This window comes from Panthera pardus, unplaced genomic scaffold (genome assembly GCF_024362965.1).
Source record: "Panthera pardus isolate Hobbes unplaced genomic scaffold, ASM2436296v1 HiC_scaffold_12, whole genome shotgun sequence".
NCBI lineage: Eukaryota > Metazoa > Chordata > Mammalia > Carnivora > Felidae > Panthera > Panthera pardus.
In genome coordinates, this window is record NW_026526677.1 from 99308357 (window position 1) to 99334912 (window position 26556).

General features: G+C 57.5%; 1 protein-coding gene across 2 annotated transcripts; it reads left to right on the forward strand.

Moving 5' to 3' along the window:
* Positions 1-25033, forward strand: SCN4B (sodium voltage-gated channel beta subunit 4). 2 transcript variants are annotated; one of them, XM_053900423.1, is made up of 5 exons: positions 1-19; positions 13810-13982; positions 14966-15194; positions 17593-17722; positions 21245-25033. In XM_053900423.1, exons 3-5 carry the CDS (start codon positions 15062-15064, stop codon positions 21336-21338), a joined length of 357 nt encoding a protein of 118 aa, XP_053756398.1. In that variant the 5' UTR covers positions 1-19; positions 13810-13982; positions 14966-15061; the 3' UTR covers positions 21339-25033. The 2 variants fall into 2 exon arrangements, with proteins under 2 accessions (XP_053756398.1, XP_053756397.1); XM_053900422.1 differs by lacking the exon at positions 1-19 and adding an exon at positions 4825-5000.
* The last annotated feature ends 1523 nt before the right edge of the window (positions 25034-26556 follow it).

Here is a 26556-nt window from a genome sequence, read left to right on the forward strand (position 1 = left end):
TGGCCGTCCAGCTGACAAGGTAGTCCCAGGGGCAACCGGGCTGCAGTGGATGAGAAACCTTCCCAATGCCCCCAGCCCCCAGCCCTCCCGAGTCCCCCGGCTCCCTTGACGGGAGGGCAGGGGTCATGGCAAGCCTTGAAGCAGTGAGTAAACAACCTCTGGGGTGCTGGGCGGGGTAGCTGAGACCCTGCCCCGGGGCTTCGCAGCCCACCCCCACGTGGCCCGGAGGAAAGAGATGCCGGGGACTCACCCCATCTCTGAGCTGCCGCAGGGAAGCGGATGCCTGCTCCTGGAAGTGGACACACACGCCCCTCTCCAGCTTGGGACTGCCCGGTGAGCACCTCTCTGGTCAGGACGGTTCAGCTCCCTCCTCCCTCTGCCCTCCTCCTCCCAATGAGCTCATCTGTCTGGGGCTCCCCACCCCCTTTGCCCGAAAGGATGTTTGGATAGAACCTGGAAGAAAACAGAAAAAGAGGATGATGGGTGGCATGGAGGCGGTGGCTGCCTTGCCTGCCTGTGCCCAGAGCCCTTAGAAAGCGGAGGTGGGTGAGGAGGGTTCAGGAAGAGCTGATCTCTACTCCAACTCCACAGGGCGAGGTGGGCTTGGGGAGCAGGGGCGCGGTGGCCAGGACCGGCTCCCGGCCGGCCGCTAGACCACGTGCCTGCGGGCCGGCGTGGTGCGTGCTGTCCTGTTAACCCCCTCGGCACTGCCAAACTTCAGTGGGTGCCGAGCCAGCGGCCGGGGGCGGCTGAGCGGGCACTCGGAGCTGGAGGGAACGAGTGGCGGGGAGGGACGGGCAGGGAACAGACCCAGGCGCACCAGGAAGGAGGCTCCCAAAAGTCTGTGCGGGTGGCGGGTGGCGTGCACCCAGCCCCAACCCGAGAGGCAGAAAGGTTTGAGGGCATTTAACTTTAAATTAATGCAGGCAGAGGATCTCGGCGCCTGCAGTTCCGCCGTCCTGAGGTTGGGGCTCTGTTTATAAGCGAGGGGTCGGGGTCGGGGGCGGCTCAGGGAAGGTGGTGGGAGAAGCAGCCTCTGGGGGTAGACCTCAGGCTGGTGGGAGAGGAGCTGTGAGGTGGGAGGGCGGGGGCTCCCCGCAGAGCCCCGTGGTCTCTGAGTCTCCGAGTCTACACCACTGCCAGTGAGCTCAGTTATCTGCAAGGCCGGGCCAGGGCCAGGGCCAGGAGCCGCTTGTGGGGGGCTTTGGGGGAGGAGGGGGAGAGGGGCCTTGGGGCAAGGGCATGGGGGAGCCAGCGCAGGGGCCGGGGGGTGGGGGGAGGGGTGGGGGGGAGCGGGGGGAGGCTCCCTGCCAGGCTCCAGTTACTTAGGAGGAACTCCTCTTAAAATAGCTCCCGAGACCTCATAGGAGTGTCCCTTTCCCCTCCTCCCCTGCCGGGGTCTTGGCCACCTTTCCAAGAACTAGCAGGGGACTGAGCCTCCCATCTGCCTGCCCTGCTAGAAGCTGGGACCGCCCCTGGAGTGAGTTCCTTCGCTTGGGAGAGCATTTCCCGGTCACCGGGGGCTGGGGTTCTGCTCCCAGAACTGTTGGGGGCGCTCCCCTTTTCCCCAGCCACACACCGACCCTCCCTCCCTCCTATGCTCTCCCTCCTGGCTCCGCTCCAGCTCCCCGAGGGCAGGAACCGATAGGGCACCTGAACTAACTGTTTCAAAGAACCTACGTGACCCCTACCCAGGAGACAACCTCCTTCCCCCTAAGTCGTGGCCCCATCTCCCTCCCTCCACCGGAGAAATGACAGCACATCCTGATACTTCAGAGGCCCACTCCCTCTCTGCAACCCCTGAAAACTTGCTCTTCAGGGTATTTCTGAGCAGGCTGCCCAGGACCTGAGTGTGCATCAGCCACCAGCAAGGATCAAGCCTCCAGGGTGCTGCTGGGGGCTTATATCCAAGACACCATCCCGGCCCTCCAGGGATTTCCAGCAGAAGGAGGGAAAAGAGCCAAGTGCCGAAATGGTGTCCCCCACCCAGAGACTGGGGGCTCTTGAGCGGGGCGAAGGGGGCTAAATCAGGGAGGGTTCCTCAAGGAGACGTTTTTCAAAGGGTCATTCTCTCCCCAGCACACTCAGGAGGACCCTCCAAGCTGGATCAATGGTCTAGGGTTTTGAGAATTGTTCGGGAAAGTGCTCTATAAATGTAGAAATCTCCTAGCCACTAATGCATTTCTCAAGCACTTCTTCTGCCCAAGTGTGGAACCCTCCTGATGTTCTTTAAAGGAAAGCTGGGGGGGCGTGGACAGAGGGAATCACATAGTGGGGGAGGTTCTAATCCTGGCTCTAAGACTCGCTTTCTCTGTGACCTTGGGCTCCACACTCTACCTCTCTGGGCCCGTTTCTTCATCTGTGAAATGTGTGTGTCTCCTAAGAATTCTCCGGGCTGTGAAGAATGACGAGCAGCGAGGCAGCGGGGACGCGGAGGGCACCGGGGACACTGGCCCCGTTTCCGGTCGCCAGGATCTAAAGATATCCAGAGAGCTCTGTCCCCTCCCCTCCCCCTTCTCTGGGCAGGGGTCACTTTCCTTCCCTTTGGCTCACCTCCTCCCTCACCTCAGCCTCCTGTTCTGAGAAACATGACCCTTGCTGTAAAAATAAAGTGGGCAGCTTTGATGCCCGCCCTGCTGGTCTAGTGTCCAGGATCTCGGGTGGGGAGGAGAGGGTGAGGTGAGCCTGGAGATGGGAAGAGACTGAGCATTTTTGGGTCACAGACCTCTTTGAGAATAGTACGAACGAAAAGGTACTGTGCGCTCACCCTCTGTCTAGCACTGTGCTAAGCACTTTTTGCATAAAAGAATATCTCATTCAGGCTTCATCGTCAGGTCCGCTTCTGACGTTTGTAAGGCCCGGAGCAAGCGGACGAATGGAAATTACATCTATGCCTAACTAGAAGTTAGATGTCAAGATGCCAAAGTGTTAAAGTTGATCTGTTATCCTCCGAATGGATCAATTTTCCTTGGCCTTAATTCGAGGCCCGGGTTCAAAAAGGATTCCCTGGGCTGCTTCTCGGCTCCTGCAGGGGTGGGGGCTCTCACGTCTGCCTGGCAACGTTCCACCCTGCATGTCGGGTTCTGTCCACTCCCCAGCCCCTGCAAACAGCTGACCCTTGCCCACTCTCTGGGCCTGCGGGTGCATCTGGCACGGTCAGCTCCTGAGGGGATGCGCCTGGGGACGAGGCTGGCTCCGGGTTGAGTCATCTGAGCAGGGAATTCTAGGATCCCGGATACCCGGAGCATGGTCTAGAAGAGGAGGTGCGTGGACCACCCTCCTTTCTGACAGGCGAACTCCTTTTCCAGTGAGGAGATTAGGGCCACAGGAGGGCCAGAGCGAGGCCCTGAGGCCCCTCCCGGTGGCTCCGTCTCAGTAGCACTGCTCTTAACCATCCTACGAGGTAACTATCACAAAGTACAGACGAGACTTCTGCAGGAGATTGCATAACTTGCTCAAGGTCACGCAGCAGTGCGTGCTGGAGCTGGGATTGGAGTCCCCAGCGCCTAACCCCAGGGCCACCACAACACTGTCACAGCGACACGGAGGAAAGGCAGTGGGCCTCTCTCCTGGAAACACAGAGCATCTTCCCGACAACCTCAAGGAGGCCAGGATCTCTTTAAAGCCCGGCCGGGGGACCCCCAGGTTAAGAAAGTGGGGGCACTGACGGGGCTGTTGCAGGGCTCAGCCCGTGACATGGGAGCAGGCTTCCAAATCTGAGCCGGTGTCCAGACCTGCAAGGACTGGAGGGTCAGGGAGGCGGACAGGATCTGTGGTGGAGGGAGGGGGTCTGGGTGGCCGGCAAATAGCCCTACTCGCTTGTCCCTCCAGGTTGGATAAGGCTCCCTCCTCTGCCATCGCACCTCAGCCCTCCGACCTGGCTGTAACCCCAAGCAGGGAGGCCTGCCCTGGGCTCCTTTACTCCCCACCCCCAAAAGGGAGACTCAGGGAATCCCTTGGAGGAGGGAGACAGAGCAGGTTCCGGGGGAACAGCCTGGGTGGGCAAAATGAGAAGGACGGTGCAACGGGCGCACATAGGGAGTGTCTGGCCTGATTCCCCAGCCAGGAGCATCACGATTTCGGGAGAGGTCTGTGGGCGGGGGGGGGGGGGGGGGGGGGGGGGGGGGCCGTTTGCAACTGGAGGCTCTGTTCTCCGGGCCCTGAGCGGCGGGGGGCGCGGGCGACGGGCGGCGGGCCGCAGGCGCAGGGGGTCCGCAGTGGGCCAGCCCGCGCGCGCACTCACCCGCTGCGGCAGTGCCGGCCGCGGACGTTCGAGCGGTCCTTTTGCGGCCCCGGGAGAGGGAGCCGCCGCCCGACTCGCGTTCCCCAAAGCAGAGCAACACAGCCTCCCAACACCCGAAAGGCTCCACATCTACCCCCACCCCCAACTATCCTCCTAATTGGCAGCTCGGCGCACGGGATGATGCGGGCGGCTGCGGGTGGCCCTGCAGTGCTGAGCCGCAGCCGCCCAGCCCGCGCTGGGGAGGAAGCGGGGTGCCCGGCCCGCTCCCGGGGCTCCCGGCCCGCGAGGCGGGGCAGGGTGCGCAGCGGGCGGGGGCGCCCGGGGTTCCGCGGCGGCCGCCGCCCCTCCTGCGGCTGGAGCGCGTCCAGAGCCGAGGCGCAGCGCCGCTCCTCTCTGCGCCCGGTCGGCGATCCTCCTGCTCGTCCTCCTCCTCCTCCTCCTCCTCCTCCTCCTCCTCCTCCTCCTCCACTTGCTCCTCCTTCTCCTCCCGGTGCCCTCAGCAGCGGCTCCAGCAGCCGGCCCCTCCTCTCCCTCCCTCCCCCTGCTCTTGCGCTCTCCCCGCTAACTTTCCCGAGCCCCGACCGGCGGCGCAGAGCTCGCGGCGGCTCGGCGGCCCACTGCAGACCGCGGGCCGCGAGCGGCTGTGCCCTGTAGCCCGTCCCCGCGCCCCTGGCGCGCTCCGGAGACCACAGAACGATGCCCGGGGCCAGGGACCGAGGCGCGGCCCCGGCGAGATGGCTGGGCACTGGGCTTTTGGGTAAGGCAGCCCCAGCTTGATCTCTTCTCCTCTTTCTCCACCCTGTTCCCCCAGGGGAGGGGACACTTAGAAGAGAAGTGCCGTGGACCGGGTGGGCTTTGGAGTGCGGCACGGAAGGAGCAGCGCCGCCACCAGTTTCTTGCCCGCCGCCCGGCTCGCACGGCTGTGCTCTCTGGGGACGGTGCGTGTCCCCCGCCCCAACGGCCGCCAGCCCCGTGATTAGTTCTTTGCTGTCCCTGGCGCCTTCAGCTCCGGGCTTCTGGAGCTGCATCTTGGCGCTGCAGCAGGGGTCTCTCGAGTCCTGAGGTTTAGGCTTGCTGGGGGAGGGTGTCTGTGCCCCGGGCGTAGAGGGGATGCCAGGCGGGCTGCACCTGTGACTGTCGGGATGGTGGTTTCTCCCCCTACCCAGAGCTGTTTGCAACTTGGAGGCTTGATGCCCAGGCATCGGGATGCACCAGTTGGAGGGGGTGGAGGGGGGCTCCCCTTCCTCCTGGCCCTTTTCCCGCTTGTCTCTGCCCTCTATCTCCTCAGTGCCCACTGTCTTTCCCGCAGCCCCACACTAGGGACTGGGGAGGGTTGGAAGGACTTGGAGAACCGTTCAAGCCCCCTTTTAGGAAAGATCTTTTCCTTCTCCTTGCAAAGAGATACCACAGGGAGGACCTGTTTAACCTGCTCCCGGGCTCTTCGTTTTGGGATGAGTATGAAGACGGAGGAGACAGATCCAGAGGACCCCGAAGGAAGAGAGTATTAATATCTATTAATATACACGTGATAGTTTTGAGTGGCGAACTCCAAGAGATTAGAGAACGGTATCAGTCCAGAATCTAATCCCCTCATAAATCATAGCTGGATTTCAGTGTAAGCTGACCCCATCTCTGGCACCTGCCCTTCTTCCTGTTTATATTTGTCAGATTTGGCTTTTGGCAGCTCCCCTCGTCAGGCTAGGTACATGATGTAGGCGTTTGTGCCGGAAACAGGGAGACCGAAGCTTTTAAGGGCGGCCGCTGCTGTGCGTGCAAATGTAAATAAACTGTATGCGGACCTGGGTGGCCACGTGTATGCACGTGGTGCGGAGGAGGGTAGAGTATTTCTTTCACTCGGGAGCCACCGATTTACTTACATCCCTACAGCTGGCGAGAAGACACGGGTGTCATCTCTCGTCCCTTGGGCGCAGGTTTGTGCTGCTTTTGCAGTGACCCTAATGAGGTTGGCGTCTGCGAGGCCTGAGGCTCCCTCTTCATCGGGTGGGCGCGGGGACGCTGTGTGCCAGCTCTCCCCACCCCCATCTTGCCTCTGATCAGCCCGGGTGCCCACTGCGGCCACGGCAGGGGTAAGGGGTCCCTGGGGAGGTCAAACTCCTACAGTCATTAAACCAGCCCACTTATCAACACCTCTGCCCCGCCTTCTGCCTGCGGTGGGCAGAGTCCTGGTACTTTGCTCCAGGTGGAAAACGTCCCCTCCCCCCTCCCCCCAAGGACTGTTCAGCTGGGTAGACTTAGGACCACCAGGGTCCCTCCTTGGACCCGGCCCAGGCGGCCGCTACTGAGCCCTCACAGAGGGCATTGCTTTGAACTTGGGACACAGGCGCCATCTTTGCTCCCCGTCCAGCGGGGGAGATACAGGGGCAACTGGACAGCCAACTTGAGAAGCTCCCTGGCAGCATCCGAGCTGGCAGGAAGTTTGAAAACCATATCACAGAGTTCCCCTAAGGATGAGGAAGCCAGGGTCCAGAGAGGGAAGGTGACTCACCCAACATGGCCAATTGATGGTCAAGTGGGACAGAATCGAGTTCTCTTGGGCTCTGTCAGCCCAACTTGCCCCCCAGTTGACTAAAGTCTGGTGAGAGGGAAGGTCAGCAGGATTGTGCTCTTGAGCTGAAGAAGGGGTGAGGCCTGTAGGGATAGAGGCTTGGGGGCCCAGACACCTGCAGAGACTGGGCACAAAGCAGTAAGCTCCCCGGGGTCCCTCCCCCGCCACCCCCTCACCCCATGTCAAACTCAGTTTCACTTATTGAGACCACAGATTTCTCATAACCCCACAACACATCCCTCTCTTAAACAGAGAAGCAGTTTCCAAGGTCGTATTGTTGCGGCTGGGGTTTACGTGGGTGCCAGTCCCTTCCTGAGCTTGTAACTGGTAATATGTCTGTCCTGCCCGCCCCTTCCTTGTTCCCCGATTTGCTTAATTGCTGTGATCTGTGTTTAATTATCACTTGTGAGGGTGCTATGTTGCACAACCCTCTTTCCCTTGGTATGTATTTATTAAGGGCTTGTTTAATGAGAACACAATTAAGGAGAAGGTGCTCAGACCCGCTCAGAGAAAAGGAAAGGAAAGGGTGAGGTAAGGAGTTCACGGAGAAGAGGGCGGGAAAGAGGAGGAGTGGAGAGATGCCCTTGGTTTTGAGCTGGACTGGGTGATGGGCTGGTTTTCCGGAGATGCGGGCCGTGGGGGTATCCCAAAGCCCTCCCTCCCCCCGCCCTAGTGCTAGGATCAGTGCGAAAGGTAGGCCCTGGGCACAGGTACTCCCACCGCTTGCTGAGAGTGCAGGGATCTCTGCATAAGCCGCAGGCTGGTTGTGCCCACACACCCATTCCGTGGCTGCAAGGGGGGGGGGGGGGGCAGGCTCGCTGTTTGGACTTGTTGGCAAAGCTGATTTTGCTGAGCATCCAGTACTCTCTCGGGGGCACACTTCTGTCTCAGCAAAGCTCCTGGGGGTGGGCAGGAAGTAGGCAGGTTGCCTAGGGAGAGGGAGCTGAAATCTTTCCTTTGTCTCTGGGCCCAGGGGCCTTGGTTGGCCCAGCCCTGCCTCCCACGGTCCCCAGGGCCCTGCTCCTCAGGAGGGGTCTTGTCCTGCTGCCTCGGCCCACTTTCTGCTACTCAGCTCTAACTTTGAGCCTGTCTCTGTCTGACTCCCCCGGGGCCAGGGACCAGAGTGTATCAGCTTCCCTGTTACAGTCAGCCTGCTTCCGCCTCCCGTGCTGCCAGGCCAGCCCTCGGAGCTAAACTTAGAGCCCATGCCACCTTGCCCCTCTTTGCTCCCTCCCCTCTGGCGGGGTGTGTGTGTGTGTGTGTGTGTGTGTGAGTGATTGATCCTTGGATTTGGGGAGAGGTGGCAGACCATTTCCTGCCTTGGCATTTGCCTTGGAATGTTTGATGGTGACCGTAAGATTCCCGCTGGTGTGAATATTTAATGATAACATCTGCATGCGCCAAGGACTTAAAAAAAATTTTTTTTTAATGTTTATTTATTTTTGAGAGAGAGAGAGAGAGAGAGAGAGAGAGAGAGACAGAGCATCAACAGGGGAGGAGCAGAGAGAGAGGGAGACACAGAATTGGAAGCAGGCTCTAGGCTCCGAGCTGTCAGCACAGAGCCCATCGCGGGGCTCGAATTCACAAACCGTGAGATCATGACCTGAGTCAAAGTCGGACGCTTCACCCACTGAGCCACCCAGGCACCCCTAGGGCTTTTTTTACTTTACTAAAACTTGGGCAGCTCGAGTGACTCCTCAGACAATACCCGCAGCACCCAGATGAGAGTGGAGGGACCGAAGGCTTCCCAGAAGGGCAAAGAAAATGGAGGCTTCAAGAGTCGCTGGGTAGTCAGGGCCTTTCAGGGAGCAAAGGCAAAGATTTGGGGCTCAGGGTGGTATTCCACAGGGTGAGACCTTGTTCATCGACCCCTGAGCCAGAAAGAGGCCCCCAGTCCCAAATACAGGCACACACTGAAATTCTAAACAGTTGAAATTCTAAGCAACGTCTTCACTCCGGGGAAATGGCCGCACAGACACAATCACCTCCAAGTGGTGATATAGGGCACGAGTACAAAGTAGTGTGCAAACGGCCTGGGGGCATTTTCGGCTGACACCGGCCATTGACCTAGAGGTCCCCTGGTCGCGTCCAGACCTGTGATGGGGGTGAGCCCTGTCCCCCTCCCTCCTTTCAAATACCATCCTCCTCTCCCTTCGAGGTGCCTAGGTCAGAGGGGTGGCCTCACCGAGGCCCTTCTTGGACTTTGTGAGCTCATGTTTTGTCTTTATACCAAGCTCAGGAGGTAGGAAAGACAGGCGTCCCTGGTCTGGGGTGTGCATGCGGGCCGTGGCGTCTCTGACTTTATCAAGGTCAGCAGGCAGCGTGGGGCCTGCTTGGCACCTGCTGACCAGTCCGCTCCTGGCTTGGTCATCCTACTGAAGCACTCTTCCGGGGGCCTCTAGTGGACCAACATCTGCCCTTGTTCCCTCCTGTCCCCCCAGTAGAGCATTGCCAATGGGAGAACACAGGAGACAGGCCCCTGGCTTTTCTGTGCACGAGCCTCCCAGGCATAGCGGCCAGGACTTCCAGACCGCTGGGAGGCTGTGCGGTGCAGAGCCCAGGCTTGCCCGCCGTCTCTGATGTCTGAACTTGGGCAGGGCTTTGGACTTTTCCGTGGAAGCCTCTCTGCCTTTCCTTTGTCCCCTCCAGGCTATGCTGGGAATGGCAATGTTTCACTGTGGGAGTCCTGAGTGTATTAGAGTTAAGTCATCCACATAGGCACACGCTAATCAGGCAGAAATATGCATTGTCATGAGCTAGACCTTAAAGAAATAGCCTGTCCTCCGTTCTGGACTCTTCTTTTGCCCTTTTTGGCCTCTCCCTATTTAAAGCAGTCAGAAAGATTTTGCTTTCGATGTGTATTTTTGGTGTTCTTGGATATCCCATTCTGGCGGGGGTTGGGGAGGGGATGTCACCCTTGACTTGAGTTCCCCCCCATCTGCCTCAGGATGCGGGTTCCTGGCCAGAGGTGCCAGTGAGCACTGGAGGCTGGAGCTATGGCTGTCCTTGGAGCTTGGGCACCGAGGGAGGCCTGTGGTTATTAGGAAGCTTCTGAAGGCTTCCCCGTCATAGTTCCGCACTCTGTTCCTTGGTTTGGGGGAACAATGGGGGTCAGAAGCAGAGCTCGTGTTGCCTACAGAAGGGCCATCTTTTAAAAAAATTTTTTTTTAAATGTTTATTTACATTTGAGAGAGAAAGAGAGAGAAAGAGTAAGAGAAGGGCAGAGAGAGAGAGACAGAATCTGAAGCAGGCTCCAGGCTCTGAGATGTCAGCACAGAGCCCGGTGCGGGGCTCGAACTCACAAACTGTGAGATCGTGACCTGAGCCGAAGTCAGCCGCTTGCTCCTGTCTGGCTGCTGTCCCCAGACCTCTAGGGGAGGTGTGTTGCAGGGCAGGGGCAGAGGGAAAAAGGAAACCAGGAGCAGTGAGCCAAGCTAGCCTTGAGAGTGTGAATGCTGCTTATTCCACTCACCGGGTGTGTGGCCTTGAGCAAGTGATTTTCTCTGAGCCTGTTCCTTTCATTTTGTATATTAAGGATAAAAATAACTACCTCCTAGGATTATTATGAGGATTAAATGAGACAGGGCATATAACATGCCCTGGGCTCAGTCCCAGATTCACCAGTTACTATGTGGCCCTGGGCAAGTTATGTAAGCTCTCTGAGCCTCAGTTTCACCATCTGTAAAATGAGAAAAATTATACCTACCTTTTGGTGTTCTAATAAAAGCTGGCGTTAATATGGATAAATCCTCTAGGACAGTGGTTTTCAAAGTGTTGTTGCTGACCAAAGTATTCCCTGAGAACATGAAGAAATGCAAATTTCTTTTTTTAAAAATGTTTATTTATTTTGAAAGAGAGAGAGAGAGAGAGAGAGACTCCCCAGCAGGCTCTGCACTGTCAGCACCGAGCCCAATGTGGGGCTCGAACCCAGGAACCATGAGATCATGACCTGAGCCGAAATCAAGCTTCAGAAACTTAACCCACCGAGCCCCCCAAGGCGCCCCTAGAAATGCAAATTTCTAATTTCCGGTAGGCTCTCTGGACTGAATCAGAAACTCCAGAGGTGGGCCAAGCCATCTTGGTGATTCCCATGCTGTCTCAAGTTGGAAAGCCACATTCTAGAACAATTCCTGGCACATAAGAGCTGATCGAAGAATGAGGGCTAACTTCTCAACACTCATGGGAACCTTGGCGGGCAAACCCTTCTCTACTAGGATGTGAGAAAGGAGTTTCTTGCTTTGGGGCTTTGGAATGCTGGAAATGTTTCTTGTTGATCGAAAGGCGAGCCACTTAACCTCTCTGTGCTAGTTGTCTCATCTATAATATGGACTTATCATAGCACGTCGCTCACAGGATGGGTATAGATCCGATGTGCCTGGCACATAGTACATGCTCAGTAAGTATCGACTGTGATCGACACTGGCAGGGGCCACGATGGGTTCCTGGACCATTGCGTGTTCTTTCTGACCTTCGAGGTGAGAGCCCTCCACGTTGCCTTCAGCAGCTGAGGGGACGTGAAGAAGCTGAGTGGAGCCCTGAGTGCAAGAAGCGGGGCCGTTGGCTCTCCTTGGAGCCCTTCGCTGTCATTTAAAAAGCACTGCTTTGGGGCGCCTGGGTGGCGCAGTCGGTTAAGCGTCCGACTTCAGCCAGGTCACGATCTTGCGGTCCGTGAGTCCGTGAGTTCGAGCCCCGCGTCAGGCTCTGGGCTGATGGCTCGGAGCCTGGAGCCTGTTTCCGATTCTGTGTCTCCCTCTCTCTCTGCCCCTCCCCCGCTCATGCTGTGTCTCTCTCTGTCCCAAAAATAAATAAAAAACGTTGAAAAAAAAAAATAAAAAAAAAAAAAATAAATAAAAAAATAAAAAGCACTGCTTAGGTGCATCATTACCTCCGGTGAGCAAAGCAAGGGGAAACTGATTAGGGACCATGAAGGAATCACGGTAGACAAAAGAGGTCCCTGAGAGTCAGGATGGGACAAAGAGAGAGGTTGGTGACCCCTAAGACAAGGACTGACCCTGGCTGTCTTGGGAACAACACCCATCTACGGACTGTCTGCAGAGCGGATCTGGGCTGGGCGGGGGGGGGGGGGGGGGGGGGGGTGTCTCAGGGGGCCCAGCCATCACGCCTCGGTCAGTGCAGCCAAGTCACTTCCCATGTGGGGCCTTGCTGTCCCGTCTCTAAGATGGGCAGTGAGAGTAACGGATCAGCCTGGGGCCTCTAGCTCGGGCACTCTGGGAACGCCAGGCCGGAGGTCCAAGCAGCTGGGAGGAGCTGCAGTCTGGGAAGAAAAATCAGGGAAACTTCGGGACAGGAGTCAGTGCCGCCACAGGGCTGCTCCCTCCTGCGCGCTAGCTCTTGAGTCAGACCTGGGTTCACGTTTCCAGAACCCCACGAGTTGTACAACTTTGGGCAACACGCTTTGCTTTTCTGAGTCTCACTTTTCCCGTCTGTAAAGTGTAGGATTGCTAATACCCACCTTTTTATTTGTAATGCTTATTTTTATTTTTGAGAGGGTGAGACAGAGCGAGAGCAGGGGAGGGAAAGAGCGAGAGGGAGACCCAGAATGGGAAGCAGGCTCCAGGTTCCGAGCCCTCAGCTGGCGCCGGAGGCAGGGGTGGAACCCACAGTGAGATCCTGACCTGAGCCGGAAGTCCGGGTGCCTGAGTGGCTCAGTCTTACAGAAATACCCATCTTCCAGGTGTGAGTTGGGAATGAAATGGGATCACCCACGTGTGGCCTGTAGCAGAGCTCTGGGCCCAGGAAAAAGGGTCATTATTCCGGGGATGGCTGGGAACCTGAGTAGGACCCTCTCTGAGACCTCGCTCAGGGCCACCCCAGGTGCCCCTTTCACTTAGGGGCAAGGACAGCTAGGCATCTTATTCTGACGCCCCTCCTCCCCACGCCCCCTATCGCGGGGCTCCTCAAAGGACTCTGTGGGACAGGAGGAGGGCCAGGGCCACGAGGTGGGTCCCAGAGGCGAGTGGAGACTGGTGGTTCCCAGGCCCAATGATGTCCTGAGTAGTGGGTGCGAGGTTGGCAGAAAGAGACGGGGGGGGGGGGGGGGGGGGGGGGGGGGGGGGGCGCTCGAGGAACGTTCCCGGAAGGAGGGCCGAGAAGGGCTGTGATGTGTGGGGGACAGTCCGGGCTACTCCGGGCCGGGAGGGGACAGCGGTCCGGCACCCTCCACACCGCCCGTATCCCGTGCATCCCTGTCGTCTGGACTCTGCCTCCAGCGGGGTCTGCCCGCTCCCTTTTCCTCCTACATTCGCCTGACCTGAGCCCCCGAGCCACCCCACCCCCTCCCCCGGTCCCCTGGTGCCCCCCCACCCCCCGTCGGTCCTGCCCCGGGGGGGTCGCCTTCCTCCTGTTCTCAGGGTCCGGCAGGTGTCCAGGGGCCGTGGGACCCGGCCAGGCAGGCACGGTCCGGCGCGAGGTGGCCCTCAGCCTCTCAGCCCCCGGGGGCCGGTGCGAGGGTCCAGGGCTCAGGACGAAGAGGCCGCTGCGCGGTGTCGGGGACGGGGTTTGCCCATTTTCCCTTCTTCCCCGCGCGGGACCTCGCCTCGTCCCCACCCCCCAATCCGGGAAATGTAACGAGGGGGCCGCGCAGCGTCCCAGGGGCCATTCCCGCCGCCAATAGGCCGAGCCCGTCCGGCACCTGCGGGGTGCGGGAGTGGCACTTTCAGGGACTGCCCCGCAGGTTAGGGGGCGCCGACTCGCGGCGAGGGCCCCTTTTTCTTGGGTTGGGGTGACCCCTGGTGGTCATTCCGTGTGCCACAAGGGCGGCTCACCGGCCCGGGCCAGGCGGGAGAAATGAATGAGGGCGGGTGGCTCAGGCAGCGTGAGCTGCAGTGAAGAGGACCGTCCTCCCCAAGTTGATACCGAGGGTGACAGAGACCTCCCTGCCCGGCCAAGCCACTCCTCCCTGCCCGAGTGTCCTCTTCCAGAGCTCCAGGCTGGGGATTCCCGTGGGGTTTTATTCAGGGGGGTGGTGTCTCTCACACAGGTCTCTTCCTGCTCCCCGTGTCCCTGTCGCTGGAGGTGTCCGTGGGAAAAGCCACCACCATCTACGCCGTCAACGGCACGGAGATCTTGCTGCCCTGCACGTTCTCCAGCTGCTTTGGTTTCCAGGACCTCTACTTCTGGTGGTCGTACAACAGCAGTGACACATTCAGGACTGTAAGTCGTGGGGGGAGGGGAGGGGACAGCTCAGCTCCCTGTGCCTTACCCCTGCCTCCCATTCCCCTGGTCTGGTCCCTTCTGGAATGACATCCCTGCAGTGGTCCCCAGGATCCACCTTGTGTCACCCTTGCTCCTAGCATTCTTCCCAGAGCTGTCCAGAAGGATCCAATGGGAGGAATGCTTAGACTGTGTTTCCAGAATTGGGGGATTTGTTGGCATTCTTGGCTAGAGTCCTTGTCTGGTCTGAAGGAATACCTGAAACTTGGATTGCTTGTGTGAAAATAATTTAAAAAACGGGAGAGGGAAAAGACCTCTGGAAGGCTTGCAGAGAGGAAACGAGAAGAGGCCAAGGGGAGAAGGGCTGGGGAGCTGTACCTGAAGGGAGGCAAGAGGAAGCTCTCCAGGAGTATCTGGCAGGGCTGTGGGCTGGGGGTGGGGTGGATCAGTCAACAGGGGCTCAGGGAGGAGTCACCGCGTGGTCCGGTAGGGGTCCCAAGGTGTAAGTAAGGAAGCCACAAGAGACCAACTCTGGATGTAATTAAACGCCGAACTCAGAGGCTGTTGACGGACAGTGCCGTAGGATTGGGATTGACCCAGGTCTTGACGGAGGGCCAGAATTCAGATGGACAGGGGACAAGGCGTCAGCAAAGGCTGGGGTGGGGGGTGTTGACAGAGGGAAACGAGTGTGGGATTTGCCGGAGTCATTATGTAAAAGGCTTTTAAGAAGAAAGCAGTAAGCGCTGTGCTGCGTTCCAGGGAGACCTTATGACAGAAAATGGGTTTAGCGTGAAGCAAGCAAAATTCAGGTTAGACAGGCGGAGTCATCGATATTGGGAGGAAACCAAGTGGGGGGAGCGTCTCTGGCTCTTTCTGGACCTGGGCAGGGAGGCACCTAAGGGATGGGCTTGAAGTGATGCCGTGACTTCTGAGGACTCTGATTCTTTCTCGGCCATCTCTTCCCCCCCTCCTTCCCCCTATAGATCATAGACGGGACAGTGAAGAATGAGAAGTCTGACCCCAAGGTGAAGTCAAAAGACGATGATCGCATCACTCTGGAGGGCTCCACTAAGGAGAAGATGAACAACATTTCCATTCTGCTGAGGAACCTAGAATTCAGCGACACGGGCAAATACACCTGTCATGTGAGGAACCCCAAGGAGAAAAATATTCATCACCAGGCCACCATCACCCTCCAAGTCGTCGATAAACGTAAGCAGTGGGGGCTGGGACCAGGGATACCCCACTCAGTGTTACACTGAAATGGCAAAATGGACCCCACTGGTGTTTTCTGTTGTTTTGTGCTCTCGAGAGTTACTGGGGTCACATCTGGAAGCTCAAATCACTGAGCAGGAGAACTTCATTCTGCTGCTGAACAGCTCGTGATATACATTTCGCTCCTCTGAGCTGGTTTTCCTCATCTGTAAAATCTGCGTTCTCCTAGGGTACCCATGAGAAGTAGAGACGCGAGCTAGGAGTGTTTTGTGGGGGGGGGGACGTTCGTGGGGTGTGCCGATCATTACTGCTCTTGTGGATTCCCTTAGCAACTGCTGGTCGCATGCCACGTATCCGACCAAAAGGGCTACGACTGATCCACAGTGGTCTCCCTTGAGGAGTTTAGAGTTCAGGGTAGGACAGAAGACGGGTGAGCAGAGACCTGAAGTAGGGGTGGAGCGTGGAGAGGCACAGGCAACCGAGATTGATAAGAACGATTGCTCCCCTCTGGAGCTTAAACCCCAGTTGGGGGTTGCCGTCTGGCACAGATGGAACGGTTGGGCGGTGAAGAAGCCGGTGGTGAGGAGCCAGGTGGTCACATGACTCCAGGCGCTAGAGGTGGTTAGAGAAGGGGCTGGAGGTGTTAGGCTGGGCTTCGCGGATGGGGCGTCTGCCAGGCTAAGGAGGCACAGAAGCAGAGAAGAAAAGGGAGGGAAGCTGATCAAGGATCCTGCTTGTGCTGCATTTCTTGTGTTCCTGGGGGTTCACTGCCCTCCCGGATGATGTGGGGCCTGGAGAGAGAGATGCCCGTGGGTTCACTGTTGGCCGTGTCAGGGGCAGAGCCAGCGGCCGTCCAGGCAGCTCGCCATGAGCCTGGAGCCATCTGGGTCAATGCTGTGTAGAGCATCACCTCTTCTACTATGTTTGGATGTTATCCCACTTTGTGCGCAGCCTTTCCATGAGGGAAGAGGAGAGGCAGGGAAGCCACATTTACGGAGCATTTCTGGGTGCCAGACCCTGAGTTAGGCGCTGGGTCTTACCTTCGCTCCTTTGATCCTCACACGTCCCCTTGAAGGGATCTTTTCTCCGTTTTTATAGACTCCTTCATTCCTCTATTCACCAGATAGTTATTGAGTACCTACCGTGTGGCAGACGTTGTTCCAGGTGCCGAAGACACAGCACGAACAAGGTAGACGAAGTTGCGCCCTTCTGGCGATGTCCTTCCAGTCAGGGGAGATATATAGTAAACAAAATAAAGAAGAAAATGAGGTCGTCGAAGAGAACATAGCTGGCGTTGTGAAGAAAAAGCAAAACGGGGAAGGAAAGAGGGGAAGGCCGCACCAAAAAGGCAACAGAGAAGAAGGACATTTGAGGAAGCAATGGGGATATCTTTGGGAAGATAGTCTAGGCAGAGGGAACAGCAAGGGCAAAGGCCCTGAGGCAGATACTTGAACATCAAAGAGACCACTGTGGCTGGGAAGAAAAACAAAAAAAGAGAGAGAGGCCACTGTGGCTGGAGCAGAGCAATTAGAAATGAGTCAGATTAAGCCATATTGTGTGGGGCCTGAGGGAGACGGGAGCCACTAAAGAGCTCTGAGAAGAAGAATTAACCTGGAACAAGCTCTCTGCAGGGCCAAGAATAGATGATGAAGTAAGGAGTCCGGTTAAGAGGCTCCTGCAAACATCCAGGCCAGGATGTCTTGGGCCAGTGTGGCACTGAGAGGTCAGATTCTGGGATTTTTAAGTTAGGGCCATCAGGATTCTCAGGTGAATGGGATGTGGGGTTTGGAGAAGGGAGGGGTCAAGGATGACTGCAAGCATTTTGGCCAAAACAACCGGAAGGGTGGAATTTTCTCGACGGAGGTCGGGGTACAGGGAGTGGAGGGGGTTCCGGAAGTCAGGAGTTCAGCGGAGGCAACCGAGGTAGAAGGGTTAGTGACCAGCTCCAGTTACCAGCTCGTTAGTGACTGTTGAAAGCCTGTAGTTAAAATCCGGACGACCTGACCCTGAAGACTTCCTGCCGCAGAGAAGTTGTTAGAGGGAGATGCTTCATTTTTCCTGCACGGACAAAAGAGGCCCAGAAAGAAGCAGTGACATTCGATGTGGCAATTTGGGGCTCAAAAGCCGCTGTGGCCCCGCGTCTGGATTATTCCAGAACGGCGTGTGTGCCTGTGAGAGGGTGTGTGCACGGAGGGGGTCGGGGGAGGGCCCTCTTCGTGTCGTGCCTTAGCCTGGTGGACGCCATGTTCCAGCTTCTACTTCCTGCTGCAAGGCCTGGGGAGGGCCGCGGACCCGGGGTTGGAGGGCTGTAGCCGCCGGGCTGCCATAATGCCGGGCTCCAGGTGACTCCCGCTCCCCTCACCCACCCCCTCCTCTCCCTGCTCTGGCCATGCAGTGGAAGAAGTGGACAACACGGTGACCCTCATCATCTTGGGCGTCGTGGGCGGGGTCATCGGGCTCCTCATCTGCATTCTGTTGCTCAAGAAGTTCATCGCCTTCGTCATCAAGAAGACTCAGGAGAAAAAGTGAGTTGGCTCCACTGCACGCTCCTGTCCCCGCCACGGGCCCACCGCCCCGTCCCGTCTTCTCTCGTGGGTGTTGCCGGGGTTGTCTCATCCCACTGCCGTCTGCCCCCCGTCCGCCTGCATCCTTCCATGTGTCCCCTCACCCCATCGTCGCTTCCCACTCCTACCCCTCCTCCCCATCCCTGTGCCCCTCCTCCCGCCTCCCAGCCCCTCTTCCTCTCCCTCCTGGAGGAATTTATTGAGTTCCCCGAGTACACGAATACAACCTGCCTGCTCTTTCTCCTCTAGCGGTCTTCCTGTCCGTCCCGTTAGCTCCTCTCTTTCCATGTGCACCTCCCCAGCCTAAGTCTTACCAGAGGACTGACGACGCCTGCTTTGTCAAATCACAGAAAATGCGAGATTCCGTGTACAGAAACTCTAAAATGGGAAGACCCTTATTCTGAAAGTTCACACGGGGGAGACTAAAATCTAAGAAGGCCGACAGGGCCTTGCCGGAAACCCCAGGGCGAGCTCAGGTTTAAGACGGATGGGAAGGGAGGGAGGGTACGAGCCCAGCCCCCGGGGCCTGGAATTGCCAGAACTGTGTCGGGCTCCTGAACAGCAGGAGGAGAATGTGAAAAGGCATTTGGAATGTGGGGCTCGAACCCATGAACCGAGAGAGAGGTCATGACCTGAGCTGAAGTTGGGTGCTTAACCGTCTGAGCCACCCAGGCGCCCCAGAACTGCTCTGTTTCTCTTCCCGTCATTCCGCTTTGTTGAGAAGAGGGAGTTAGGCTGGAAAGGGCAGAAACTGTACTGGTGAGAAGGGAGGGAAGCTGAAGGCCGGGGGGACATTAAGGGAACAGCGCTGGGGGTAGAGAGCGGGAGGCCCGGGGTATCACCTCCAGCACTGGCTGGGATGAAGAAATCTTGGACTGTCTCCCTGCATCATGACCAGGGTTTTGGAGAGTTTGGAGAGGGACCAGGAGCATGGAGTTGGACCGCATTTTGTTTTTAATAACCAGTTTTGCTATTGACGGTTAGCAAAATTGGAGAACGGACTGTTCAGCATATGGTTTAAAAGCATTTAGAAAAGAAAACAGTGGTTCTCGGGAACCACCAGGGGTTCCTCAAGGACAAGGCAGACCAAATGTTTTCTTGCTAGGGCGCTGGTAAATCAAGAGGTTGCTGCAGATGGTAACACTTCACACAGAGGTGCAGTAGAATGCTTCAGGGGTTCAGGAGAGGGTGGAACACTAGGGAAGGATTTCTGGCCAAAGGGACATTTGTGATAGGCCTTGCGAGATGGATGTAATTTAAGCCTTGGGGAGGGTCAGGAGAAGGGTGTTCCAGAACTGCTGAGAGCAGAAGAGGTCAGTCTGGGAGGAGGGATGTGTCTGAAGAACAAGGCATTTTGTTGGTTGGGAGAGCGGGGCGTGTGGTTGGGGGGCGGGGGGAAGGAGAGAAAAAGCCTGCAGAGGGGGCTGCGGGGAGACCCCTGGGGACCTGGGAGTCCGGGTTGAGATCGGTTTTCCTTCTGGCTGCATTGGAGCCTGTGAGAGCTCTCAGGGCCTGGCATGATCAGAGGGCTTTGGAAGAATGGGTCTGGCCTCGGTGAGCACAGGGACTGGGTGGGAGGGGAGGCTGGAGGTGGGATTCAGACCCCGGGGAAGCCTGCAAGGGTCCTCTGAGTGCAGGAAATCCTGCATTAACAGCAGAGATGGGGTGGCTTCCCGAGCAGAAGGGAGATGCGGGACAGCATCTTGGGATCAATTCTGGGCTTCTCCTCAAAGGCGCAGTTCCCTTTGCCTGGAATGTCTCCTCCCTTTTTCCTGCTCATCTTTGTCGGACTCAACTTCTGTGACATGTCCAAAGAGCCCTCCCCGATCCCTAGGAGGAGGCCTCCTCGGGGAATCCCTCCTCGGCACACCCTTCACCCTATCATTGTGTTGGGGTCATGTGTTTAATGTCACTTTCTCTGGAAGACTGCAAATTTTCTGAGAGCAGGCACTCAGCGCCCGCTAGCCTGACACAGTGCTGGGTACCGAGTGGCTTTTCAGTAAAGAAATCTGGAGTGCTTGGGAGTACAATTAGGTAGATTGTGGTTGTCTGGTTGGCTATAGGTATAGGGATAGGTAGGTAGGCAGGCAGGTAGGTAGATAGATAGATAGATAGACAGACAGACAGAAAGATAGACAGAAAGGTAGATAGATCCATCTGAATAGAGGTCTTTAGTGGTATGCCACCGGGCCCTGCTTATTCATTGTTACTAGGATTTGAGTGACACCAAGAATATCAAATTTCCAGGAACCGAGTGACTATTAGAGAACAGAATTGGGATCTAGGAGGAGCTCGGTAGGCTGCAGCTCTGGAGTAAATTTTGCAAGACAAAACCGATGAGGACAAAATAGCAAGTCCTTCCCGAAGGCCTCGAAGCTGGCTGCACAAGTCCGGGGTGAGGCGAAGATAGTCTGTGGCCACAGCAGCCATGAAAAAGCCTCGGAAGCTTTCACAAGCAGAGAGCTCGGAGTGATGTAGCGGTCAGGGCTTCTCTGGAGAGCCGTATGCAGCCTGGGTACGGGCATTGAGGTGGGGCATCTTTTTTTTTTTAATGTTTGTTTATTTTTGAGAAAGAGAGAGAGACAGAGCACGAGCAGGGGAGGGGCAGAGAGAGAGGGAGGCACAGAATCCGAAGCAGGCTCCGGGCGCTGAGCTGTCGGCACAGAGCCCGACACGGGGCTCGAACTCACGAACCGTGCGATCGTGACCTGAGCCGAAGTCGGACGCTTAACTGACTGAGCCATCCAGGCCCCCCCCCCCTTTTATTTTTTAATTGTTTTGAGGTGGGACATTCTTATCCTGGAACACGACCAGTTCTGGGCAGGCAGGGTGGTGGCACTCCTGGGGGATGTCTTCCCGTGTAACCATCTCTCCTTCCTCCTGCCGTCTCCCCATCCCACCATACTCTGTCCACACCTGCCGTCCTCGATGCCCTGCTCTTTCTCTCCTCCTCTTCCTTGAGTGTTCCTCCACCTCTGGTCACAGCCGGCTCAGGGAGCCTTGAAGGGCCCGCCGGGGGCCTGGGGAGGAGCTCTTTGTCCTTGACGTACTGCCCGCTGGCCTGCACCCTTCCCCTGGGCTGGCCCAGCCTGGGAATTAACCTGGCTTGGCTTCCCCGGAGCCCTGACCCCTGGGAACAGCGCCTGGTACTCTTTCTTGCCTTTTGCCACATTGGGGCGACTAGGTGATGGTGAGCCTTCCCGGGTCCTGTCCACGTGGCAGGCACCGTTCCAGGTACTCGTTGATGCCTTGTGGCACCCCCACGAAGAAGGTGTCATCGTTACGTCCATTTTATAGATGAGGAAACTGAGGCCCAGAGAGGTTAGATGACTTGACGTCTCGCCACCTGTGCCCTCCGGAAGGCCAGAGAGAGGGCCTGGGGCGGGTTGTGGGGCCCACCGCTTCTCTCCAGAGCTGACCCCTTACTCTTGCTCCTGTCCTCACCACCTCACCAGTGCCCTCTCCTGCTCTCTCCCTCTCCAGGAAAGAGTGCCTCATGAGTTCCTCAGGGAATGATAACACAGAGAATGGGTTACCTGGCTCTAAGGCGGAAGAGAAAGCACCAACCAAAGTGTGAGCCCTTGCTGGGGGCCGAGCAGCTGCCGGGGGCCTCACTTTCTGATGATGGAACTGATGCTTGAGCCGTGTCCGTGAACCCACGTGCCTGAGACACCTGCTGCTTGGCTCCAGCTGTAGTCTTTCTGGGGAGAAACCGGGGTCCTGGCCAGCCTGCCTGCCCCCCTCCCAGCCGGGGCTCCCCAGGGATGAGGGCCGGCCAGGGGAGGGGGCCTATGGAAAGTTCAGGGAAGCAAAGGAAGGCTCCGCGGTGTGGAAGGTGGGTCCCCCAACACCTGGGTACATGCGGTCTTCTTCAGTCTCCCTACCTTGTATGAGCAACACCTTGGTTTTCCTCCAGATTTCTGTTTAAGAGAGGCTTGGCGGGCGATCAGTGAGGCCTGCCCCGGTAGCTGGACCCAAGTGAACAATAATGTGGAGATCTAACCCTTTCGGTGGTGGCTGTGGCCTACAGCCCTCTGTTCAGGGTCGGGGGTGGGAGCCTGCTAGCGGGGGTCCTACCGTGAGTAGCTTTGATGGACACCTGACCCGCCAGGTCCCTCTGGGGAGGCGCTTCCTCCCCTCCACAGGGTGTCCCACAGCCCCTGTCCCATCTCCACCCCCCCCAGACCCCCCGTCCCCCACTGCTGCTTGGAGTCCGTGAACCTTCCCAACTGGGGCTGACCGTCTTGGTCTTGGAGGGGGGGGTCCCGGCCTTCCTGGAGCACTGGGGGTGCTACTGAAGCCTTTCCTAGCATTTCTTCTCGGGGAACCAGCACTGCGGACGTGGGCGAGCCGGTGTCCAGGGACCCTCGGCCACTGGGATGCCCGCCCCGGCACCTCCAGTGCGGGCTGCCCCTTCTCCTCGGCATGGCGGGACCATGGCCGCCCCTGGGAACTCCCGAGCTTGGCTCCCCTCTGCTCCTCTTTCCCTGATGCGGCAGGTGGCATCATCTTGCTTGAGGTGTTGCACTCTCAGACCCTCCCTTCCCGTGGGCTCACTCCCCCACCCGTGCCCGTGCCCATCCATCACACCTTCTCCCCTGGCCCTGGGTTGTTCACCTCCAACTTGGGGTCAAGCCTTGCTTTCACCTCCGGGATCCTCTCGCTTTGGAAGAGAGGGCCCTTGGGTTTCCTGGCTGCTTCCCGTTCAGCTGTGCCACCCTCCCCCCTCGCCCCCCGAGGGTGGGGGAGGAGCAGGGAGAGAGTTCTCGCAGTCTTCTCTGCTTTTCTAAGAACTGGTTTGCACACCCCCCTGTGTGTGGGGCTGGACTGTGCCTTAGCTCCTCATGTCCCGGCTCATCCCCTCTGTCCCGTCTCCAGCCTGGACGCGATGGCCATCTCTGGTGTAGTGCTGCCTCCTCCCAAGACCATGCTGGGGACCAGGGAGCTGAGGGGGCCCACCAGTGGCCCCTTGGACAGTGATGGGATCATGGAACTCTCAGGGTCCCTGACAGGGAATTCGGCGGGTGGTGTCCCCATGGGGCGGGAGGAGGGGTGAAGAGAGCCGTGTGCGGTTAGGGGAGGCCTCCACAATCTGTTCCCGCTAGCCCCCTCTCTGGCGCTCTGTCCTCTGGGCCTGGGAGGGATAGGAAGGGAGTAGCCCCCTTTCCCAGAGGTTAGGGGGCTGCCACCAGATTCTCCCTATCCAAAAGCAGCCGCAGGCTTCCTCCAGGGTGGAGGGGATGGGGGCTGAATAACAGGTGCCTGGCTGTGACCCGTGGCCCTCACCCCACCTGACGGGTTTACAGGGTCCCACTCTGATCTGCCTCTAGGGCTCCCATCCTTGACCCCCCAGAACTCTAGGCTCGGGCTCAGATTTTTGCGGCTTTGCGAACACACAGACTGCCAGCCTTTTGGAAAACTTCTTGTGGCCACCTTCGTGAAAGCTGCTTGCTTCTCCTTCCCGGTTTCAACATTTGAACGAGCTGAATCCGAGTCGGTTGGGCTCCTCTTACTCTCTTCAGAGGAGGCCAGGGTTTCCAGAGCAGGGGGGTGGTGGGGGGGAAAAGCATCATCCTGTCCGCTCCGGGGTCTACTGCTGACTGATAGGTGGTCACGCATCTGCTCTGGGCTCCGCTTTTCCCGTCTATAAAGTGGGTGTAATGATACTTACCTACCTCCCAGGACTGTTGTGAGGCTTGACGGGTTTTTGTTTAAAAAAATCTCTTTGGCTTGGAAAGGGATCTAGGAGGCCAGGCCTTATCATTGGAGGAGTCGTTCCAAGTCTGTCCTGTCCTCACCTGTGTCCCTTCCCCACGAGACAGACACAGACCCACATCGATGCACACGCACGCATGCACTTTCTCTTTCTCACCCACTCTCGCTCTCTTCCCACTCCTCCCCCTTGGAATTATTTTAGTCTCTGCAATATTAGAAACCTTGGCTCTGATGCTTGAAGCTTCTTATCCACGGCTTCTGTTTGGGAGTTTTCAATAGAGGGGGTAGAATGGGGACCGGAGGGGGGGACACTTTGGGTTGCCCCGGTGCCTGGGGGCACTACGGGCGTTGAGCGAGTGGGGACTAAGAATGCTCAGCTTTGTCCCCGCAACAGAGAATGTTCTGCCCCCGTGCTGGGAGGGCACCCGGGAGGCACACTGGCATGGGTTTGCCATAGAATGTAGACGGGCAAAGCCATGTTCCCAGGCCGTCCCTCAGTGCGCGCAGATCTCAGAGGGTGATGTGCAGGGGTTGGTGAGGGTGTCTCCAGGGCTCCTGGGCTAGAGAGAGCCATTCACGGAGTTAGCGTTGGGAGCCCTGGAGGCACGCAGCTGTGCCCACAGTAAAGTCCGCGAGACCCAACATGAGAGTCTCTTCCAATTCCCCATCCTTGGCCTCAAATGAGGACCTCAGCATTCTAGGCCTTGCGTCTCTCCCTGGGCCGGAATTGAGCAAAAGGCCGCCAGAACGAACCTGTAAGGCTAGAGAGGTCTGGGAGAGGGGGCCGACGGAGCGCAGACTTTTCCCTCCTGGCTGGCTGACCAGAGCTGGGGTGTGAAGGGAGGGGTGTGAAAGCGTGCTCCTGACATGGTGGCAGGTGAGGGTGTGCCCGTGGAGTTGGGAGGGGGGTGAGGGGCTGTGCACGGAAGCGCGGTTGTGTAGGAGGCGTGTGTGAAGGCTGAGTGTGCCTGAGATGGGGGGAGACTCGGCACATTTGGGGAGTCATCTTTCCTGGCCTGGGCTATAGCTGTTGGGCCACCTGGAGGCTGAGAGAGGATAAGAGACAGAGGGGAAGAGCAGCCATGCTTCTGGGCCCCATTACCCCATGACTCCCTCCCACGGTCGCAGGCAGCTGCCATGAGTGCTGGGAGTGGGGGGGGTGGGGTGGGTGGGGAGAGCAAGGAGGGGAACTTCTCGAGAAAATCCTACAGCTTGCTTCACCTTACTCTGTCCCGGGTTGGAGTCCCTCCCCTCCCACCTGATATTCAGAGCTTTTGACTATCTTATGCATGGTTTATTCCTCTGGCTTGGATGACAATACCCATAGTCAACTTTTTAAATATAACTATAGATCAAAACAGTGCCGCAATGGGTCCGGGAGGCCTCTGGTCCGTTGGCGCCTCTGGGAGGCACGGATATGCACACCCCCAGCCATGACTTGTGTCCAAGCACAGAAAGATGGATGCAATCAACTCTCTTGCCTTTATACCACGTTTGGCATTGTAGAACTTTATTTAGCTTTGCCTTGGATGAAATAAAAATTATGTTTAATAGAAACGGCTTGGGGCTTCCATTTTTGGCTTTTGGGGAGTTGGGTTCCAGTTTCATTACCTGCCAGCTGTAATGGGGACAGGTTCCTTTCCCTCCCGAGCCCCGGTCTCCTGGTCTGAAATGTTACCTGCCCTGGTATGATCATACGTGGAAAATGTCTAAGAACGTGGGGCACGTTCATTCATAGGGAAGTTGGAAAGCTGGCCCTTTAACACTGGAATCACTGCCAGGGCCCTCCCTATACTGATGACCTTGGCGATGATTCTGGTCGGGCTTTGCTTGGCTGGTCCCTCCAGCTGGCTGTTCCAGGGGACAGGCTCTTTACCTCTACCCATGCACATTCCATATTGTTGATCTTGAACTATCCTGAGCATGGATGGATTACCCAAGCGTTCCTGACTTTAGAAGAGTTTCTGCTGGGCATAAGGCCAGGCTGGGAAGGAATTGGGGGTCGTGTGTGTGTGTTTGGACCCAACAGAGTAGAGTCTACTATGACTCTGTACTTTTTTTTTTCTCATACCTGAAACCCTTCTATCAGCAGATCTCATCAGCTCTATGTTCAGAATACATCCTGAACTCAATTGTCTGTCACCACAGCCATCTGTGCAATCCGGGACCAGGCCACCGTTGCCTCTCACCTGCATCACTACAGTACCTTCCTCACCGCTCTTCCTCCTTCTGCCCTTGCTTGTCCTTGATCTGCCCTCTCGAGTGGTCCTTTCGGCACAAATTGAGATTCCAGACAAGATAGAGACTTGGGGACCCTGTACCTTTGGACCTCAAACGGCTGCAACACTGGAAAGAGTTTATGATATGGTGGTTTTCAGAGGTAGGACAACAGGGATTGGAAGACGGTGACTCCCGAGAGGGACAAACAGGCGAGGTGGCCCTACTACTTATCGGCCAAGCTTACAGCCTGGAGAGGATTTCCAGGCTGCAGTGCAGGGAGGGGAATTTCGGCCAAGCCCGGTGTTTCTCTGAGTTGATGAGAGGCGCTGAGAAACTGGAAGGTGAAGGCAATTAGGATTCACAGGGCCGGGTACCTGCCCACGGTCCTCTTGAGTCCTCAGCTGATACTCATGGTGGGGTGTGGGAGCAGACCCCGTGAAGCCAGGGCAAGAACCACCAGAGAGGCAGGGGGGTGAGGACCCTGAGGCTGACGGGGCAGACTTTCATCTTGGGGTGATCTCGCCCCACTACTGTGGCAGTACCTTTCAATACCCTTCCCATCTCCCATGAATTACAAAGTTTTCCCATGCCAGTTGGTGGCAATGTTTCTATTCTGGGCCGGTGTGAGCTCCAGATCATTCTCGCCACCCCTCTCCGGTGGGTCTTTCTCAGTCCCGGGTGATATCCTCACACACGCGGCCCCCATTAGAAGCCAAAGACCCCCAGGGGACCCTCTGTGGGTCTCCAGAGTTCTCGCCGTGAAGCTCTCTCTGCTCCAGGACTTTCCGAGGTGAGCCCTACCTGCTTCCTACCCCCATCTCCTTGACTCCTGGAGGTTGCCAGGCTGTGCCCGGGCCCCC